Source organism: Nansenia antarctica (genome assembly GCF_963989245.1).
Source record: "Nansenia antarctica genome assembly, chromosome: 1".
In the NCBI taxonomy this organism is placed as follows: Eukaryota; Metazoa; Chordata; class Actinopteri; order Argentiniformes; family Microstomatidae; genus Nansenia; species Nansenia antarctica.
The window spans coordinates 61,098,907-61,119,496 of record NC_137674.1 but is presented as its reverse complement, the minus strand read 5'-3'; the positions used below and the strand labels follow the sequence as shown (position 1 = coordinate 61,119,496).

Genomic DNA, 20,590 nt, shown 5'->3' with positions numbered 1-20,590 from the left:
TACCAATTGGTATTATTAAAGGGGAGGAATAATCAACCAAAATAAAGTTTCCGAACTTTTTTTGAGGGGTTTATATACACTACCGTTCAAAAGTTTGGGGTCACCCAAAGACATTTTGTGTTTTCCATGAAAACTCACACTGTTATTTATCAAATGAGTTGCACAATGAATAGAAAATATAGTCAAGACATTGACAAGGTTAGAAATAATAATTTTGATTTGAAATAATAATTTCGTCCTTCAAACTTTGCTTTCATCAAAGAATGCTCCCTTTGCAGCAATTACAGCATTGCAGACCTTTGGCATTCTAGCTATTTAGTTGTTGAGGTAATCTGAAGAAATTTCACCCCATGCTTCCTGAAGCACCTCCCACAAGTTGGATTGGCTTGATGGGCACTTCTTGTGTACCATACAGTCAAGCTGCTCCCACAACAGCTCAATGGGGTTGAGATCTTCCCTAATAGTTCTTGCATAATTTGGAGGTGTGCTTTGGGTCATTGTCCTGTTGTAGGAGGAAATTGGCTCCAATCAAGCGCTGTCTACAGGGTATGGCATGGCTTTACAAAATTGAGTGATAGCCTTCCTTATTCAAAATCCCTTTTACCTTGTACACATCTCCCACTTTACCAGCACCAAAGCAGCCCCAGACCATCACATTACCTCCACCATGCTTGACAGATGGCGTCAGGCACTCTTCCAGCATCTTTTCACTTTTTCTGTGTCTCACAAAGGTTCTTCAGTGTGATCCAAACACCTCAAACTTCGATTCGTCGATTCCATAACACTTTCTTCACATTTTCCTCTGTCCAATGTCTGTGTTCTTTTGCCCATATTAATTTTCCTTTTATTGGCCAGTCTCAGATATGGCTTTTTCTTTGCCACTCTGCCTAGAAGGCCAGCATCCCGGAGTCGCCTCTTCACTGTAGACGTTGACACTGGCGTTTTGCGGGTACCATTTAATGAAGCTGCCAGTTCAGACCTGTGAAGCATCTGTTTCTCAAACTAGAGACTCTAATGTACTTGTCTTCTTGCTCAGTTGTGCACTGGGGCTAGCTCAAAGCTCAACTAGCTCAAAGGAAGGCCAGTTTTATAGCTTCTCTAACCAGCAAAACCGTTTTCAGCTGTGCTAACGTAATTGCACAAGGGTTTTCAAGGTTTTTCTAATCATCCATAAGCTTTCTAACGCGATTAGCAAACACAATGTACCATTAGAACACTGGAGTGATGGTTGCTGGAAATGGGCCTCTATACACCTTATGTAGATATTCCATTAAAAACCAGAAGTTTGTAGCTAAAATAGTCATTTACCGCATTGACAATGTATAGAGTGTATTTCTGATTGATTTAATGTTATCTTCATTGAAAAAAACAGTGCTTTTCTTTCAAAAATAAGGACATTTCTAAGTGACTCCAAACCTTTGAACGGTAGTATATATATATTAAAAAAAAAAATTTGAAGGTTGGACAAATATAATTGGTGACCCCTGCCCTAGAGCTTGGCTTTGAATGCAAACAGAAAATTGCTGTTTTAGGCTATTACATGATAGCATAGCTCCTACAGTAAAGGTCTGTAGGATCATAAAAGAACATAACATATCAATGTGCAGTAGTGAGTAACTGAGTCTCCTGTGTCCCCTCACAGGTCAGCACTGGGCGGCCCCCCCTGCGACTCCCCCCCGCCCAGCGACGACATGCAGGAGGACCACACCTACAGCAACTCCAAATCCCCCAGCATGCCCTGCTCTTCCTCTTCCCAGGGCCCCTCCAACAACGACGACAACGATGACGACGACATCATCGCGGTGGAGGTACGAGGGGTCAAATCGGAGCCCTGGGAGATTCCTCTGGACTCCGCCTTCCTTTCCCAGCAGCCCCCAGGATGCAGGAGACGGGGGCTGCCCTGGACGAAAAACCGTCTGCGGGCCCTGGGCGAGACGCTGCCGCTGAAGAAGCGACACGCCGCGGAGAAGCCGGAGAGCGACGACGAGGAGATGAAAGAGGCGGCGGGGTCTCTGCTCCACCTGGCCGGGGTCAGGGCTTGTCTCAACAACATCACCAACCGCACGGCCAAGGGCCAGAAGGAGCAGAAAGAGGCCCTGAGAAACTAAGGCCGACACACACACACACTAGCGCAAGTTCACACTCACACACACACACACACACACACACACACGTAAGTGCGTGTGCACACAGAGACACACACACACACACAAGCACGCACGCACACAGGCACACACACACACACACACACACACACAGATGTGGACAAACACGTCACACACCCATACACAGGCCAAGAGATAAAGTTATTAAAGCATTAGTCTCTCAATAGACATTTCATATTCATCTCTGTATCTCTCTCTCTCCAGGGCATTAGGTGAATGAATCCTACTTATTTGTGGCAATATCAAAAATCTCTGTTTTCCTACACGTTAAACACTAAGTCTGATGGGTGGTTATGAATTCTCATGTTGTCTTTGTTGTTTTCGTTTTTGTTGTGTAAAGGGGATGAAAGCCATAAAAAAAAAACACGTTCTTGTCACTGATTTGGAAGAAGAAAAAAAAACATGCTAAAATCATAGACGTAGATGGCCATTCTATAACATGTAACTGTCCGACGTATATCTGTGAATCTGTAGCAATCTCTCAGTAAGCACCGACGCTGAGCCAATGATACTGACAGATCTTAAGGTGTAGAGGTGTTCTTTGCTGCTCACTCTGGGTTATTCTATTCTGCTCTACACACACAGCAGTGAGACTGCCAAAGAGGAACAACCAGGTGTCTTCATGTAGCCAATCTGACAGCTAACAAATACAGGCTATAGTACAGTCAGAAGACTTGTAGAGGTCTCTGCCTTGTATTTCTAAACTAACAAATACTGTATATACAGTACGGCATAGTACAGTCAGGAGACTTATAGAGAAGAGACCTTAAATGTCGAAAGCATTGTAAAGCCCAATGTTAGATTCATGCATTACAACCTCAAGAGCGTTCTCTATAGGGCTGTACTGCATCCTTCATGAGTCTTTGAAGAGCAAGTATGTTATAGGATAGTAATATAAACGTGGTTCCATTTGGGGGCCATGGCGATGATTCTGATTATTCAGTGTGCCGGGTCAGAGGCAATATTTCCTCCGTTGTGTCCTGGTTTCCCAATGCAGATGTCCCTAAAACTCTTCCAGTATATTTCCTCTTCCATAGTAAACACCTGGTTAAGATATCTCACAATACTACAGTACACCTGCCTCTCATTTTACAGAATCAAAAACTATATACATTTAACTGTGGATTTGTTGTTGTTTCTTGCATTTCTGTTTGTATCGTTTTCCCCTCTACCCTCATAAAAAGTATAAGCAATTTGTCCAGTCTGGGCAACTCTGTAAAAAGGTTAGAAAATATTTTATTTTTTCCTTTCTTAATTGAAGCAATTTGACCTGCAGGACTTTCTCTGTTATCTTGCATGGGTGCTTGTAAATAAGATAAAAAGTGAATCTTTTTTTATTCAAAGATCATGTAAGATAAACAATGTATTTAGCATGAAGCATGACTTATTTTCATATAAACTTAGATATCTAGAGGAGAAAAAAAGGTTTTGCGCCAATTCTTATACCCTCGATTTTGTTCATTTTTATTTTGAGTTTTTTAATTAATTGATATTGTATTTCTTCAGAGCGGGCTTTTAAAGACAAATCTTCTTCAGGGAGAAACTTTTTTGGGAAATCACTCTGCAATTGGACGCCCCTGCAACTGTGGGCTTTAGATAAAACTATATTGGTCAACTGAACAGCCGCTTGTGTGGCCTTCAGTCTACTTCTGCCTCTTAACTGATACATGTGTCAATGTTTTTGTGTTATTCTGACTATAGAAGAAGTCAGTTGTGTGTGTGTGTGTGTGTGTGTGTGTGTGTGTGTGTGTGTGTGTGTGTGTGTGTGTGTGTGTGTGTGTGTTTGTGTGCGTGCGTGTGTGTGTATGTGTGTGTCAATTCCTAAACCATACACCCTTTAACATTGTGCCTGCCCTCAATACTTTTTTCTGTTTTGGTGTCCTTGACATGTTTTAACAGCACATTTTGTTTTATTTTCTTTATTTATGATAGTGTTTTTGCTCTCTCTTTTCTTTGTAAAATATGTTACTGTTGGTCATGAACTTCCTCTAGCTCTGTTCAGTGAAAATGGGATGTAGTGTGTGTGTGTGTGTGTGTGTCTGTGTGTGTGTGTGTGTGTGTGTGTGTGTGTGTGTGTGTGTGTGTGTGCGTGCGTGCGTGCGTGCGTGCGTGCGTGCGTGCGTGCGCGTGTGTGTGTGTGTGTGTGTGTGTGTGTGTGTGTGTGTGTGTGTGTGTGGAACTGTATGACATCATCAGAGTTTATTGGCCTGCTCAGAAATTACTAACAGACTTCCTGGCTCACTACATCAGTGTGTACCCAAAACTGTTGTTGAAGGTCACGTCAGAAACCGTATGTAATATGTATGTCTCAATTACAATATAGCAAGTGTTCATGGATCATTGACATAGTTTGAATGAATTTCACAGGGACAGAAGTGAACTCTCAGATTTTCAAAGATTGTAAACATGCTATTTCCATACTACCACCCTAGATTTGTATATGAAAGCCTCACTTGTCCCTCCATTCATGATATGTACATGTATTGTACAGTCCATACAGTGTTGTTGTTGTTACATAAAGAACCTGTTTCTATGTTTTTTTTAAATACCAGAGCTTGGGAGTGGTTCAAGGGTACGTGCAATGAGTAGGACTAGTCAGAAACAGTTTGGTTTCAGTTGAAAGAAAAGTGAGCAACTATGTGTCTCGGAGTTAGCCAAGCCAATTGTCACCAAACCTATGGTTTCCATTGTCATAGACTTTTGTCACCTGCAGTTTAATACACATAACTGACATTGTATTCAACGTGCTATCAACGTTGGCATAAAAAAACACTCAATGACCGTGTCATACAGTTCCATGTACCGTACCATCTTGACTTCCTGTGAGCTTGGTGGGAGCGCTCCTGGAACAAAGGTTAAGTAGTCCTGATGTCGTATTTACAGTAAGGAGCCGGTGTCATAGTGACTAATGTGTTTTTAGTCTGTGGAGGCATGTCAAGGAGAATGTGTTGCGTTAGTTACCACCCTCTCTTCCTCTGACTCACCCTAACATGCAGAAGAGAAATGAACTCATGACCCCATGGCTGCTTTAATGTTTGAAAATAGAACTCGTAACACATGTAAACAGGACTTGATAATTTAAGGATAATTTTTCACTACGCAAAAAGCCTCGGAATGAGAAACAAATGTGTCTGTTTTTAACTAAACCTGCCAAAACCATGTTCAGTAGGCCTACAAGGCCAGATGTTTTGTTGTTACAGTTTTTTATTTTGTGTTTTGTTTACAATTGACAATATTTTACAATTATACTGCCATTATGGTGACTATTTGAGATGAGTGTTTTGAAAGCCATAGGGTAGAGATGTCAAATGCAAACCTTTATTGTTCTGTGAGATGATGTAATGCAGAGAGCACCCAGGTGTTGGTTTTCCTTTGGATGTTTGACTCCTTCCTTGTTGTGCAATCATATTGCCAAAGAACGACTTCAAACTATATCATCAAATACATGTAAATATCAACGTTGTCCAATAGCGTGGCGAAAAAGATTATAAATGTCGTTTTTTCTTTTCCATTTTTCTGAAACCTACAATAATGTTTATGTGATGTATTGTCTTCCAGTTGCAATAATAAAAAAATACAAGTTGCAAAAGTTGAGAAGTGACTCTTTGTGCTTGAAGGAGTTCACTCTTAAGACCGTGTTTTGACAACCCAAATCAACCTCCACAGACCAACACAGTTGGTACAAACCAGCCCTATTCACATTACCATATAAGTGCATGGGAACTGCAAGCAAACACAAGATGGCTTGAGCTTGCCTGATTGAACTCTGTAGTAATCAGAGATTTGGCTCTGGTAGTAATTAATTATCTATTGCCTGTGAGCAGACTTTTGCCTGTGAGCTGCCACAATTGACCATAATCACTGACCTCATATTATGGCATCAACAAGGTCTTTTCCACCAGATAATTACTCTATTTCAACCCCCTAATCATTAGAGTATAATACCTCTGACTGAAAACTGTGTGTGTGTGGGTGGGTGCGTGCGTGCGTGCGTGCATGCATGCGTGCGTGTGTGGGTGACTTATAGGCCAAGAGTTTCTTAATGTCTCCCTATCTGATGGTTGCCATTTTGGAGCCATGTGGTGAAAGCCCATTCATAATTAAAGTAAAGACAGCCTTAATCACAAGCCACTGCTTCCCCACGCTCCCTCTCCCACTACAACTGGAGCCAGCTCTGTTGCTATGCAACTGCAGCAAAGAAAGGGAAGAAAGTGCGCATTCTGTACATCTTTAAGGGGCATCATTCGGTCTGAGTTGCCGAGACTCAAAGGTGACGGCATGTCTTTGATAACACAGCATTATGTCTGCTAAGTCTCTCTCTTGGGAGCTGTAATTTAATTTTGCATATTTTGCAAGACTGTTTTTCATATCAAAAAGTACTATTTTTTAAGATTGTGTTAATATCATATAGCACACTAGATATAACAGAAATGCACACTTCAGATCTTCTTTCTCATAAATCAAATGCATAGAGTCATGCACTCACAGATTTGCTAGGAACTCCAGTGTGGGGAGTGTGTTATGTTCATTTGATTGATGTAGTGTGTTCTGTGCTCTATGGTCTATAATATCATCCATATCCACAAAATATCCATTGAAGCAAGTTTCCATGGAGACAGGAAGTAGAGGCTCTTTGTCAGCTTTCATTTATTCCATGCCTTTATGCTTTTGGGGAATTTCCCCCTAGAAGTGCTGCAGGAGTATTTGTCTGATCATGACAGTGGACATACCTTGTCTGATGTGAACACAAATATCATGTCATCACTTCAATTACTCATAGTGATATTTGTGTATTCCAACATTGCTTGAATTGATTATGATGTGGGTCACTACATGGAGTGGAAAATGATGCCCCCTTTTTGTGATGTGTTGCGTGATCGCACTCGTGTGGCAAAACTGAGTTACTACACCAAAGAGGTTCCTTAGGTTGTAAACCTCTGGTAAAAAGAAAGTTGCCTCAAACTTCACCTGGCATATCTACCTGGCAATATCGACCAAGTGAGACTAAACCACATATAAAACCAGTTAAGCCAATGAATGAGGCACACTAGTAACCGTACCATTGCTTTAGTATCAGGTAACCCCCAAATACTCATGGTAGCCTAACAGAGTTTTAGGTTATATCACTGTATCTTGAACTAGAGAAATTAGGACAATATAAATGAGAAAGTATACAAGCGGGGTCGAATTGTGAACACATACGTAATGAATAAACGAATACATGCAATAAAAAAAAATCACACAAGAAAACAGACAATTTGTAAATAAAGCTGTTTATTCTGGTGGAAAAATAAGTGCTTGAGAAATTTCATTGAAAAATAGTCCAGAAATGTCAGTAAAATATGGTATGAATTTTGAATGAAAGTAAACTGGCGTCATATGTTTTCTTCTGTACATACATTCCACATACTAAATTACAATAAACAAAAAAATATAATTGATCTGAGCAATAAACAAGATACAAATGTATTTGTTCTGAGAGCATTTAATTCCATTCCATAAAATCCCGTAAAAAAAAAAGAAATACATTTCCCAGTGTTAGTTTTTCCTGGTCTGCAGTCCGACTTCTCGCGAGACATCGCGTAATGACCGGGTTGACCCTGCCCTATGTCTCGCGCACTCGCAGCTCCATCGCTCGGTATATAAAGGAGGACAACGACGGGTGAAGGACGGCTGGGAAAGCGCAGCCCGGGATTGTAAATAAGAGCGCAAAAACCTGTGTTTTATTTACAAAAGTTATGCCGGCTACTTTTAAGTATCGTTCCCAGTTGTTTTAGATCGTTTTTTCTTTATTTTTGGGGTATTCCTCGCTTGCTTTTCGTGTGGTTTTACACTACGCGTATAATGGCGAGCTCGGCTAACTCGAACCCAGTGGTAAGGATGATTCTCAGAGGATAGGCAGAGGGAAAGAACTAGGATGGCAAACTAACTGCTAGCTAGCTGTCAAAGGATTGCATTTGATTTGAATGCAAGAAGGGTATATAGAGATGGGATGTGGAGTAATGTTTTGCAAACACATGTTTGGCGCTCTCATAATAATAATAATAAACAAGATAGCCATAAGTGCAACAATCGGCCATTTTAACCTCTTATCGAAACCAGATTTGAATTCTCTGCATTTTCAGAAGAAGTCTGGGTAGCCAGCTGGGCAGGGTCAATAGTTTGGATTAGCAACAATGTGATATGCCAGCGCGCCAGTAAATATGCTGATGCATTGTAATTGTGGGGTCTCCAAACGTTGAACTATGCATTTCTTGATCTTACTGCTTTGCTAGATAGCTACTGGCGCGAGCCGAAGTGAAAGAGATGGCTAAGAATTTAGAGTTCCGTTCCACTAGCTGGATATGGTAGTTAGCAGTGGTTTGCCTCTATGTACAGTTGGAAGCACCTTCTCATCCAATGCGCATTTTGTTAAAATCCCATTGTCAAAATTAAAACTGATTCTCAGTTGTAAGTTTATTGGTAAATTCCAAAGGTCGCTATGTGCCTTGTCCACCATTCCACGAACTGCACTAGGCTGGTTCGCTGCCCCAAACCTGCACTCTCATTCCTCAATATGGATTATTTGCTGGCCCCAAAATATTAAATAGACCCGAAAAGACATATTAGCAGTTTCAAATATGTCGATATATGATTAATAAATCCACGATAAGCGACTTCGGCACGAGGCTATTGCTGCGCAGATCGCTGCTGCGTAAAATGGCTTCCATGTCTCCTCTCTCGACGGTTGTGACCCTCCTCCCCTGCGCTGCCTCGTTTTATACAGCCATGTTGGCTCTCTAATATAGACTGCCCGGGATGGGAAGGTGCTACTCAACGCTACGTCACCGGCTCTACATATAAACACCAGACGGCCTTAAATAGGGAGCAGACAGGGCTAGGGAGGGAGAGACCGAGGTCCGTGCTGCGGACACCGGGGAAAGCGCAGTGGCCTGTCTGTCGTTGTTATCGAGCGAGCGCGACCATTTTAGTTAAGCTGGTCGGCGATCAGCTCGCTAATGTAACGGTTGGAGTTGCTGTTCTGCATCGGATCTGAGTCAACTCGATGCACAGTATATTATAGCTTGAAGTTACAAGCAACATAACTGGCCGAATTCCAACCTGTCTGTTTTTGACGTGTAATAATGACGTGTAACATGTCATGTAATGTAAAGTATGCGCTCAGCTCACTGTGCTTGCGAGTACATTTGTGGTGGGTTGCGTCAAAAACGACAGTGACCATGTCATTAAATATTGTGAAATTATAATCAAAAAAACAATCTGAGTTTTTAGGTCCAGGACATTAGTGCTGAATTATCCCTCCATATGTGCATGGATTTTAGCTGTCAGTTTTGTTTGTAGATGTAAAGAAAAGCAGGAATCTTGCAAAAAATAAAATAAAACCTATTGTAAACCATGGTTAAGTAGTTTTAGATTATGTCATACATTACTAACTAAGTGTCCTTAATTTCAAAAGTTGTCATCAGTAGGTTAGAGGCTACATTTAAATGATGCAATGAATTGGCCAACAAAACATAATTTCCAACGTTCTGTCTCAGGATGAAGTAGACATTGCCACCTTATTGATGTATGGTAGACTGGTACCCAGATCAACTCTGACTGTCTTATTATTGTTGTCTCAGCCTAAACTGTATAGGTCTGTGATTGAAGATGTGATCAACGAGGTCCGGGAACTCTTCCTGGATGAAGGAGTGGATGAGCAGGTCCTCATGGAGCTGAAAACGGTATTTAACTGATCTAATTTCTCTATCATGGCCTTAACACAAAAACTGATTTTTTTTAAACCATGGGGTACACTTAGAATACTGTTCAGTGTTTCCCCAAGGTTTGCTGCCTTGGGGGGGTGGCGTGGACCGTGGCATGGACCCCCCCCCCCAGGGGGTGTACTTGTACATCAAGCCGCCTCACGCCACGGAAACAGGAGATAGGGGCCATTAGGCTGGAGAACCATCGGTTCACAAGGCTACTTATGTGGTCTTGACTACTTGTCCACTTTCTCACCTGGTTCTTGCTCTCTCTCTCTCTGGTGTGCTGACACCATCCTGCTCTCTCTCCTTCTCTCCCTCCCTATCCTCCTCTCCCTCTTTTGCTGTCAACCAAAAGGCAAATATATAACAACCAGAGTATGTATAATCTAATAAGAGGTATACATTGATCCATATCAATTCATAACATAATTATAATGTAATATTGGATTTCTGTGGCCAATGCAGTCAGATAATGTCATTTTGACTTTACTCTCTCACCTTAATTTTTTTTGTATATGTCCATTTAGTATAAAAAACAGACATTTCCAATGCTTCAATCCACTGTCCATGTACTGTAAATATGTCATATGGTACAGGGCTTGACGCTTACCTTTTCCCCAGGTAGCACTGTGCTACCATGTTGAAACATTTAGTAGCACACCAAGAATTTCAGTAGCAAAAATTACCATAACCGGCTCTTGGCCGTAATAAAAATGGAGACTCACACAATGTAAAGGGGAAGTAAGAATATTAATTTCAGTTGGCCCACGGTTCGGTATGAACCTCGGTTTTTAGGTCACGGTTTACGGTTCGTGTTTTTTTATTTTTTTATGCTACTACTATAAAGTACTAACTGTTACTTTATTTTGCTTATACTTATGGAACTTTAACATTTAGACACATTCCAGAATATGACTGGTATATTGTATAATATAAATATATATAAACAAAAAACACTTTCAAATGTAAAAAAATTACATAAACACTTTCAAATGTGACGTGTTGTGGATTGGCACTACGGATCATAAGCTTTCAAATGATGTGTCATACATTGAAATCCGAAAAAATATGAAGTTAGAGTCATTTGAATGTTGTTAGACGTCAGGCACATATAGGGTTAACCTCTTTGTAATGAAACCGGAAGCAAACGCTGCTAGCAGCTAGCAGCTAGCGGCTAACAAAACACAGCGCTACGAACTATGAGAGCTGTATCCCATATACCCATAATGCACATTTTAAGCGCATATAGGACGCGCGTGAAGCATTTCTGCGACACGCGTTTCTGTTCACTGTTTTCATTCCCTCATCGCTTATACACATACGTTTGACTGCGCATGACAGTAGTTCAGCAGTCTTTTAGTCGCACTGGTGCTATTGAATGTATTTCCAAGTCGCACAGAAATATATTCACTCGCAAATGCGACCAAAACAGTCGCACTGTCGAGCCCTGTGGTATTACCATAAAGCCCAATTCTAGCAGAATAAGAAAGATTGTATATCTAATCACCTCTGAGCTAGCTAGCTAGTGTGCTAGTTCTTTGACACTATTCAATTTCACACTATAGAACTATAAATCAGACACTTTCTAGTCACGATAATAACGACCAATTTGAAGCAACTTGCTCTGTTAGAACACTCAGCAATTATATTTGCTAACGTTTCAACTTGCTTACTTTCATCTGCAGTCATCTCACCCTGCAAAAACTCTCTCGCGTCGCGCGCACACACTCGCACACAATCTTGTATTATTCTGCAGTGCGAAGAGAAGTGTGGAGATAGGCCTAGGTCTGGTTATGCGAGACTAGTCTACGGCGGACTAACGATACCAACAAGCCCATGGGCTTGCCACTCGCCAGATTTGGGTTGGGTGGGTTTAAAAACGTGGATATTTTAGCCTGCTTGTTTGGGGTCTACGTCAGTAATAATTCCTCTTTCTTGGGGAGGCGCAATGCAATTGTAGGGGAAACACTGCTGTTAACATACTGGTTATGCCTGTGCAGTAATGCTGTAATAACTAAAATGTATATACCTTTGTAGTAGTGACACTGTAATAACTAGAAATATAGATTGGGGTGTAACGGTACACGTCGTATTCCTACCGAAAATCTTCAGTACAAGTCCTTCGGTTCGGTATGGGTGTGCACCGAATGAATGCAGCGTTCTTTCACCCACTGCATGTGCAGAACTTTTTTTTTGTGTTGAAGTAATCTCAGCCAGTACACATGTGCACACACGGCACAGAGAGATTGTAAGTCATTTAGTTTAAACAAGAGCTTGAACATCCTCCAAGATCCCTTAAGTCGGCTGTTTGGGAAAATTACGGTTTCTCAGTTACCTACAATGAAGATGGACAAAGACAGGTGGAACGGACCAAAGCTATATGCTGGCATTGTTCGACTGCGATCGGCTATGCGGCTGGCTTTACGTCGAACTTGCTCAGTCATTTGAGACGGAATCACCCGAATGTGAACATCACAGGTACAAGAAAAGAAAAGTGCAAACCCATGACATTTAAGCAGCCTCTCGCTAATAATTCAGACTGGGCCAAAGCAATAACAAACGCCATGGGTAGTTTTATAGCAGCTGACCATACTCCATTGTCGAACACAAGTTTCAAACATAATGTTGAAAGTAATCGAGCTTTGTTACGTAGTTCCCTCTCGTCCACATTTCAGCCAGCAAATCATACCAGCACTTTATAAACAAGCACAAACTACAGGTGTCCACAACTTATCCAAGGCACCTGCTTAATTAAGAAAGGAAACACTGCTTGTTCAGTAAACCACTGTTTAATAATAATGAAGAAAACAAATATCTATGTTTTGTGAATTTTTACTCTGCTGTACTGAACCCTGACTTCAGAACCGTGGTACGTACCAAACCGAAATCTTTGTTTACCGTTACACCCCTAATATATATATATGCCTTTGTAGTAGTAACACTGTAATAACTAGAATTGTACATCTAGTAATGGGATTTTCTATGTTTCACTTGAGGGAAGAGGCACTTAAGTCATCCCTTCTTAAGTGCCTCTTCTTCACCTTCAAGTGGGTGACAATTAGCAGATTATTAACTACTCTATTTAATGCTCTCTCTCTCTCTCTCTCTCTCTCTCTCTCTCTCTCTCTCTCTCTCTCTCTCTCTCTCTCCCCCTCTCTCTTTCTCTCTCCATCCCTGTAGCTGTGGGAGAACAAGCTGATGCAGTCAAAGGCAGTGGAGGGCTTCCACACCGAGGAGCAGCAAGCGCTTCAGGCCGCCGCCCAGCAGCAGGCCCAGCAAGCCCAGCAGGTCACACAGCAGGCTCAGGCACAGCAGGTCCTGCTCCCCCCCCAGCAGCAGCACGGTGAGACCCCACCCCTCCGGTCCACCCCAAACACGGGGTAGAATACATAGCCCATATCAAAGACTTGAGCCGTGCTGGATTTAGATTGCCGTACACAAATGGAGTAGTCCCAATTGTGTGTCGTTGTATCCACAGCATTCACAAATGTATCAGAAATGAATTATATACGAAATCAATCAACCATTTTGTCTCATGTCTTTCCACAGCTCCCCAGCAGCAAGTCATTGTGCAGGATCCTAAGATTCTGCAGCACATGAATGCAACTGGGATGGTGAGTGACGACTGTCTGGAGATGCCTGTGTAGATCCAGACCTTTCCCATTTGCTTAGGAATTGTGTGGGGGAAGAGAAAAAATTAACTCAAATTCTTCTAAGCATCACTAGCCAACAGCACCACAGCAGGGATAATTGACCGTTCCCCTCAGTGTCTGTTGGGAGTGAATCCTGCAGATGCAAGTGTCGGTCCCCTCTCTCATGTGTATAAATGGTCCCTAACCTAACACTCACTCACTCACTCACACACACACATACACATCCAAACCCATAGGCGTGAGTGTTGACTTGAGCGTGACTCGGTCAGTCCAGCTGGGGGACAGATGGGAGAGGGGAGGTAGACCGCTCAGGAAATCGTTTAGTGAGAGCGATGGATTTCAGACTGGATTACAGGGCAGATAAAGCTGGAAGAGCCTCACACTCATCACACTTTCGCGCCCCTCCCCCTCCCCCTCTCTACCCCCTCCTCCTCCTACCATCTGGTATTGTCTGAAGTCTGATCAGACATAGATACAGGGTCTCTCTCTGTCTCCCCCCTCCCTCCCTCGTTCCTACTCTGACTAGAGGACTCTCTCTGTTCTCCCCCTGTGTTTAGGTCTTGGTCTGTTTTGTGACTGTGTGTACTCTGTTCCTCCTCTAGAGTGCAGCAGCCACTGCAGCAACCCTGGCCTTGCCCACAGGAGTCAGCCCCTACCAGCAGCTCATAACCAGCCAAGGTACACCATCAACACACCAGCTCAGGCGTTAGATTAAATAAGAATATATTTTGTACTGTCAGAAACATACAGGAAATAATAATTGGCACAAGCACACAGAAAAGTGCATAGGCCTAAATGGTAACCGATTTTAATGAGCCCATGTATCTATTGTGCATGGTAGCGCAACGATAAAACACCTAAAGAAACAAAAAAAAAACGTAATATCTTATGGCTTTACTGTAATGCAGGATAAAAGCAAGTTAAATGGGGCTAGCAGGGGTGTAATCATGGGTCCTCCTAAATTGCTCTGGATTTCTTCAGATGCCCTTGGAAGTAGTTGACAAAGCGTAGAATATTCAACAAATGACACCATAGTTATGTGGCGTTTTTCACGTTTTTCATTTTGTTTTTCATGTGACATATGATTTTGTTTTTTGTGATGTTGATTGTGGGTAGGTATTTGCAATTCCTCAACGTATGGGGGGATTGGTGATGACACTGAAGGAAGATTAGGCTGCATGATTAGGAAGATTAGGCTGCATTATCATAAATTCATTCAAAAGGTTATTACAAGTCCATAGGATTAAGTTTTAAATGGATTAGTCCTAACTCTCTCGTCTTGCCCTCCCCCTGTCCCTAGGTCAGATACTACAGGTGATGAGAACTCCTGGGGGTCAGTACAACAACCAATGGGCATTTTGTATTGTACTTATTGTCTTAAAATAATTTGTCTCTCCTCCGCTGTCCCCAGGTCAGATTTGTCAGGTAGTGCGGGCTCCTTACAGAGCCTCCGTAACATGATCCATTAGCCTTTTAACACACTTTGCCTTGCCTTCTCCTGTCCCTAGGTCAGATCTTGCAGGTGGTGAGGGCTCCTAACAGGGGCGCTCAGTTCATCGTCTCGTGGGCGTTTGTATGGTCTGATCGCGTCTCCGCCCTCTCTGTGCTGTTTCCCAGGTCAGATCCTGCAGGTGGTGCGGGCTGCCAACGGGGCCCAGTACATCATCCAGCCCCAGCAGCAGATGGTGCTGCAGCAGCAGGTCCTGCCCCAGATGCAGCCAGGGGGCGTGCAGGCCCCAGTCATACAGCAGGTACGCCCCATCACGCAGGTAGGTCAACGTCCTCCTCTCCCAGGTACATTGTGGTGATTTGAGGATGTAGGTCTAGCGGAGGTAGGCTCCCTGGTGGAGGTACGTAGGCTCCTCGGTGCAGGCGGTCTCCTAGTGGAGTTAGCACCTCTCATACAGGCGTAAGGTCCCCTGGTGGAGGTAGTCTTCCTCATGGCTACAGTCCAACACCAGGTAGGAATATTCTTAGGCCACTTGCCGATTATCCGGGAGCAGAAGACTTGGTCTGTATTCAGCGCAGCGTTATCCAGTGTTGTGTTTGTGTATTGAATGAGTGGAGTGGTGGTTTTTGGTAAATGGTCCACATTGCTGTGTGACTTCTGTCAGGTTCTGGCTCCTCTCCAGGGAGGGATGCCCCAGCAGACAGGAGTCATCATCCAGCCGCAGCAGATCGTCCTCACAGGGAACAAGGTCCAGCAAAACGCACAGGTCAGCACTGGGCCCCTCAACACCCTGAGCTAATCCTTCTTTGATACATTCTGTTGATACACTCACTGTGTAAGCACTTCTAGATGAATCTGTCCATATCAAGTAGATTATAAAATGACCAAATTGATGTCTTACAAAATGAAAATAAGTAATTCCATCTTCCAAATATCCTCTTCCAAAATGATTCATGTCTTAACTATTAACGTCTAACAATACAACTATCGGCCTGTGTGCAGGTGATGCAGGCCATGCCTGGTCAGACCGTCGCTCAGGTCCAGCAGCAGGTCCAGCAGCAGGTCCAGCAGCAGGTCCAACAGCAGGTCCAGCAGCAGGTCCACCAGCAGGTCCAGCAGCAGGTCCAACAGGTCCAACAGGTGCAGCAGGTGCAGCAGGCCCAGGGCGCAGCTGCGCCACAGGCCCCACAGCAGCAGCAGCCCCCCATGATGCTGCAGGTCGACGGCGCTGGAGACACTTCTTCGGAGGAGGATGAGGAAGAGGAGGATGAGTATGACGAAGATGAGGACGAAGAAAAGGACAAAGAGGGTGCCGAAGACGGGCAGGTTGAAGAGGTACGAAGAGCCAGTCCTTCTGAACCACTAGAACAGTTCTAGTCAGTCCTTCTGAACCTCTAAAACAGTTATAGCGTAATCCTACAAAGCGCTTAACCCACCATTTGCGGAGCACTGTAGAATGCCACTGCGTAGCTGGCTGTGGGGAATTTTGTAATAATAATGATATTGTTATTAGGATGGTTATTAATTAATTATTTTTTATTATTAATGAACATCTGTCTTTCCTTCTTGGGGTCTCAGGAGCCGCTGAACAGCGGTGATGATGTGAGTGACGAGGAGGACCAAGAACTGTTCGACACAGAGAATGTGGTTGTGTGCCAGTATGACAAGGTAAGGTTAGGGAGAGAGAGAGAGATCAAACCTCTTTTCTATGGGATAGCCCAGATATTGTGTGTGTGTGTGTGTGTGTGTGTGTGTGACGTCATAGCCCTGTCTGCTTCTAACGCCCACACTATGCCGGCTCTCCCCTCAGATCCACAGAAGTAAGAACAAATGGAAATTCCACCTGAAGGACGGGATCATGAATCTGAACGGGCGAGATTACGTCTTCTCCAAAGCCATCGGGGATGCAGAGTGGTAAAAACATCAAAGCAAAGAAAACAACAAAAAAAGACACACCAGGAAGGAACTCTGGAAATTTCTGTCCAGTTTAGAAAGAGAAAACACATCAAAGACCCTGGGACTGGACACATTTCAGGAGACCGGTGGTAGCGAAGAGAAAAAAACTAAAAAACGACAATAACAACGGAGAAACTGTGAGACGCCTTCCACCTACCCTGACTGGTATCAACCTAACAAGCTTGCTATACAAGAGGTTTCCACAACGCAGAGCCAAGGATAGTGGATCCTTGAGCTGGAGGCTTCGATATCTGAGTTCACTTCCATTTGAACAGGCTTTTCACACCCTTAGTAGTTATAGTGGACCAGGTAGACCTGAAGCAAAACCCCCCAAAAACAGGTCAAACCAACCCACCCCCACCCACCCCAGTGAAGGGATAGGGAAGCTGTTGAACCACAGTTGTTTTGTTTAAAGTGACTGGATGCCGACAGTGACAGTTGACACCAGTGCTTGAGTTGAGATGCCCGCCCTCGTACCGAACAGCTGGTTGAATCGGTTTACTATCTGGTTGTAGATCTTGATTCCATTTTCACTGATATTCCTGCCACCTGTTCTTCTGATCGATACTAGAAGCTTCCGTGTGTCCGGTTTAACACTGGTGCCACACTGTTCTGCAGTAATTACTCCCCCTTCTGTTATTGTTTTAAACGTTAAAGAAATTATTTTTGGGGATGAAACAACATGAGAACACTAAAAGGTAAAAAAAGACATGAATGACATAGTAATGGTGTGAAGGCCTGGTTTTTATTTTCTAAGAGTGCCGAGTCTAAGATTTCTTCCTGTCAAGCTTCTTCACAAGCCTAATCCTGACTAAACCATAGCAAAGAAAGAAAGAGCAAAAAAACCAACCTATGAATGGATACAGTTGTACAAATGTCTTGTCTTCATACCTAGATGAAAGTTTTCCTGTTTTGTGTATCTGGACTTCTTATTCAGTACTTACCGCCGTCTGAAGATTTGCACTGTCAGTGTCGATGTTTTTGTTAAGTCAGTGTCATTCGAGTTCGTCCATAGCCACAGCATACTCAATCCTGCTGGCTGCTTTTCTCGTGTGCTGTGTGTTGCGAGTGTATGTATGTATGTGTATGTATGTATGTGTGTGTGTGTGTGTGTGTGTGTGTGTGTGTGTGTGTCTGTGTGTGTGCTAGAGTGTGTCCGTGCGTGCGTGAGTGAGAAAGCACTGCTTGTTTGTCCCTGAAGATGGTGTCGTCAGTTCAATGTTTTTCGACACCCCACATCCCTTATGTTACAATACAATAGACTTTTTATGATTTTTCTTTTTTTTGTATTTATTCCTGAAAGCTCAGGCAATGTAATATTTTGGGGGGTAAAAAAGCCGCACCGAACTGTGCTCTTATTGTAATAAGTGTTCCTTTCTCCTCTGTTGGCTGGACTAGGCTCCATCATGCCCTGTGCTCCAATGGGCAGTCTTGTGCTTTTAATTTTAATCATGTTTTTAAAAAAATGAAATACTGTTCAAGCAAGTTTCACTGGGGGGCCCACGTGTGTTCTTGCCAGTTTGTTTTAACGGTGCCCTGATGCATACATTTTGAAATTAATAAATAAAGTATGTTCAGCTGTTCTGTTGCTTTGATGCTGTTTGGTTTCATGTACAGTATACGTCTTGCCTGTGCAGACAGACACAATGTTCCAAGTCATGACTAAACTGTATTGAAATAATCATTGTGCCGTGGAACGTATATATTTGACACACACACAGAGTAGAACATTGTTTCTGGAACCTCAGAATGTTGATTCTAGAACTTTGGGTTAAGGCCAGCAGCATTGAGCCGATCTTCTCTGTTAAACTAGTAGCGATGTAATCAAATAAATTCACCATAGTTCATAACTCCACGTGTCACTCCCCTGATCAAAATGTCATTTCTTATGTGTGCCTTTTGGATTTTATTTTGACTTCTGGCTATTCACATATTAAGATAAGCATTTTAAGAGGATCTCTCTTGAAAATGTTTTTTCTTTTTTTATATATAATTCTTAAATGTACCATGCATTTCAACTGCTGTTCAAAGAACTGTTTGTGAAGGAAATGTATTGTTGTTATCATTCATAATATTGTTATTTCCCCCCCTTTTTTCCACCTTTTTTCTTTTTTTTTTTTTATCAAAGATTTGTAAATGACCATAACTTGGAAGGCTGTGCTTTGAATACAAATAATTAGAAATTGTAGTATTTTATTGAACAAACCCATTGAGTTTTTTGCCTTTGCTAAAATTTGAATTAAAGTAATATGAAAAATTGTTCTTGGCCAGTATTTGTGGTGGGCGGTCGGTTCCAACGGTTTCAGTCATACAGCCTCATACATCATGTTTAGGAATATTGCATATATTATACTGCAATTACAGTAAAAGTTATTTAGCTACAAAGTGAAATTCTGGCATTTGATAATACCGATAACGTTGACAAAATGACTTAAGTACTGTAGTATGAAATACAGAGTAGAACCGTTTCAAATCTCAAGATTACACTAGCCACAATCCTTGCGCTGGGCTGAACTACCAAATCATGTTTAATCCACATTTTCCACATTTGGGAGGGATAATCTAAATATTGGATGGCAGTTAGGTTAAGTGGGCGTTCTCCTTGCCCTAATTCCATCCAGGCCCTGATACTGTGGCCTACATGTTTTCTTACGGGTAATTATGAGATAAAGGTGTGGTACTGGGACCAGAGCCTAGTTAAAACTCTGGGTACTTTTCAGAACAGATTGTAAATGGACAGATCAGACGCCTGATATATGAATGAATGAATGAATGGTCTTTATTGTCATTAATACAGTACAGGTACCATACAACGAAATTTAGGAGGGGGGGCTCCCCTGGTGCTTGGATTTTTTTTAACTAAAAACAAGAAGGGAAAAGAGCTGGTTTACATAAATAAAGGCTATATACACTATTCACTATACTATACTACTATACTATACAATAACACACTGTGCTGTACTCTATGCTATGCTATAAATATCCTAACATTTCCTATCTCTGAACCTTATGTACACAAGGGTTGTCATATTGCACATAGTATTATTGCACATTCATTTAAAGTGTCGCAGTTTGCAGGTTTGAAATGTTCACAGTTGTATGATTACAATCTAGTAGCTGCCATCAAATTGTCTAGATTGTCCAGGGCCTAGAACCTAGGTCTTTGTTGTGTTCAGGGCCTGAATGGCCCTAGGGTAGAAGCTGAGCTTCAGTCTATTTGTCCTTGCGGACATGGTCCTGAACCGCCTGCCTGAGGGCAGCCGAACAAAGTGTTCGGCTGCCCATGCCACACACGCTGTTGTTCCCTCTGTCTGAGTGGAAGGGTAATGGACCCTGGACGCTCCAAATGAAGTAGACCTAGTAGTACTCCTGAGCACTAGAGAAGGGAATGCTGACGTATGTGTGTAGTCCACGAGGCTCTGGAGACGTCAGGTGTTTCCTTGTGTGGGCCAGACTTTCAGACCGGGCGGCATCTCAGTATTCTAAAACCGCCTCCTCTTTTTCCACTCATTTGAAATCAGTATGTCAGAAATGGAGCCCAGTCAATTCAACTAATAGTCTCATGTGACAAGCGAGTGCTTATTGGAGATAAGTGCATCAGGGATGAGACTAGAGGTA

At 42.6% G+C, this 20,590-nt stretch overlaps 2 protein-coding genes across 4 annotated transcripts in view; both read left to right on the top strand.

The window, feature by feature from the left end:
- LOC308151715 (forkhead box protein N3-like) overlaps positions 1-2,513 on the top strand; it is a 36,396-nt gene extending 33,883 nt beyond the window's left edge. The window contains exon 4 of the mRNA XM_080524629.1: positions 1,643-2,513. Coding sequence (XP_080380755.1) covers positions 1,643-2,108 — 466 coding nt within the window. The 3' untranslated portion in view covers positions 2,109-2,513. The remainder of the gene's footprint in view (positions 1-1,642) is intronic.
- Positions 2,514-7,821: 5,308 nt separating this feature from the next.
- On the top strand, positions 7,822-19,064 carry gtf2a1 (general transcription factor IIA, 1). 3 transcript variants are annotated; one of them, XM_080546753.1, is made up of 11 exons: positions 7,822-7,861; positions 9,788-9,889; positions 13,094-13,256; positions 13,463-13,527; positions 14,169-14,244; positions 14,867-14,899; positions 15,184-15,335; positions 15,681-15,782; positions 16,019-16,351; positions 16,595-16,684; positions 16,827-19,064. In XM_080546753.1, exons 2-11 carry the CDS (start codon positions 9,875-9,877, stop codon positions 16,932-16,934), a joined length of 1,137 nt encoding a protein of 378 aa, XP_080402879.1. In that variant the 5' UTR covers positions 7,822-7,861; positions 9,788-9,874; the 3' UTR covers positions 16,935-19,064. The 3 variants fall into 3 exon arrangements, with proteins under 3 accessions (XP_080402879.1, XP_080402878.1, XP_080402877.1); XM_080546752.1 differs by having other exon boundaries at positions 7,829-8,039; positions 15,184-15,317; XM_080546751.1 differs by having other exon boundaries at positions 7,829-8,039.
- The last annotated feature ends 1,526 nt before the right edge of the window (positions 19,065-20,590 follow it).

Excerpts from the sequence above, each read along its gene's own strand:
- gtf2a1 (XM_080546751.1), top strand. The coding sequence starts at position 8,010 with ATGGCGAGCTCGGCTAACTCGAACCCAGTG. Across the intron at positions 16,352-16,594 it reads AAGACGGGCAGGTTGAAGAG|GAGCCGCTGAACAGCGGTGA; the intron begins GTACGAAGAGCC and ends TTGGGGTCTCAG. Across the intron at positions 16,685-16,826 it reads TTGTGTGCCAGTATGACAAG|ATCCACAGAAGTAAGAACAA; the intron begins GTAAGGTTAGGG and ends CTCTCCCCTCAG.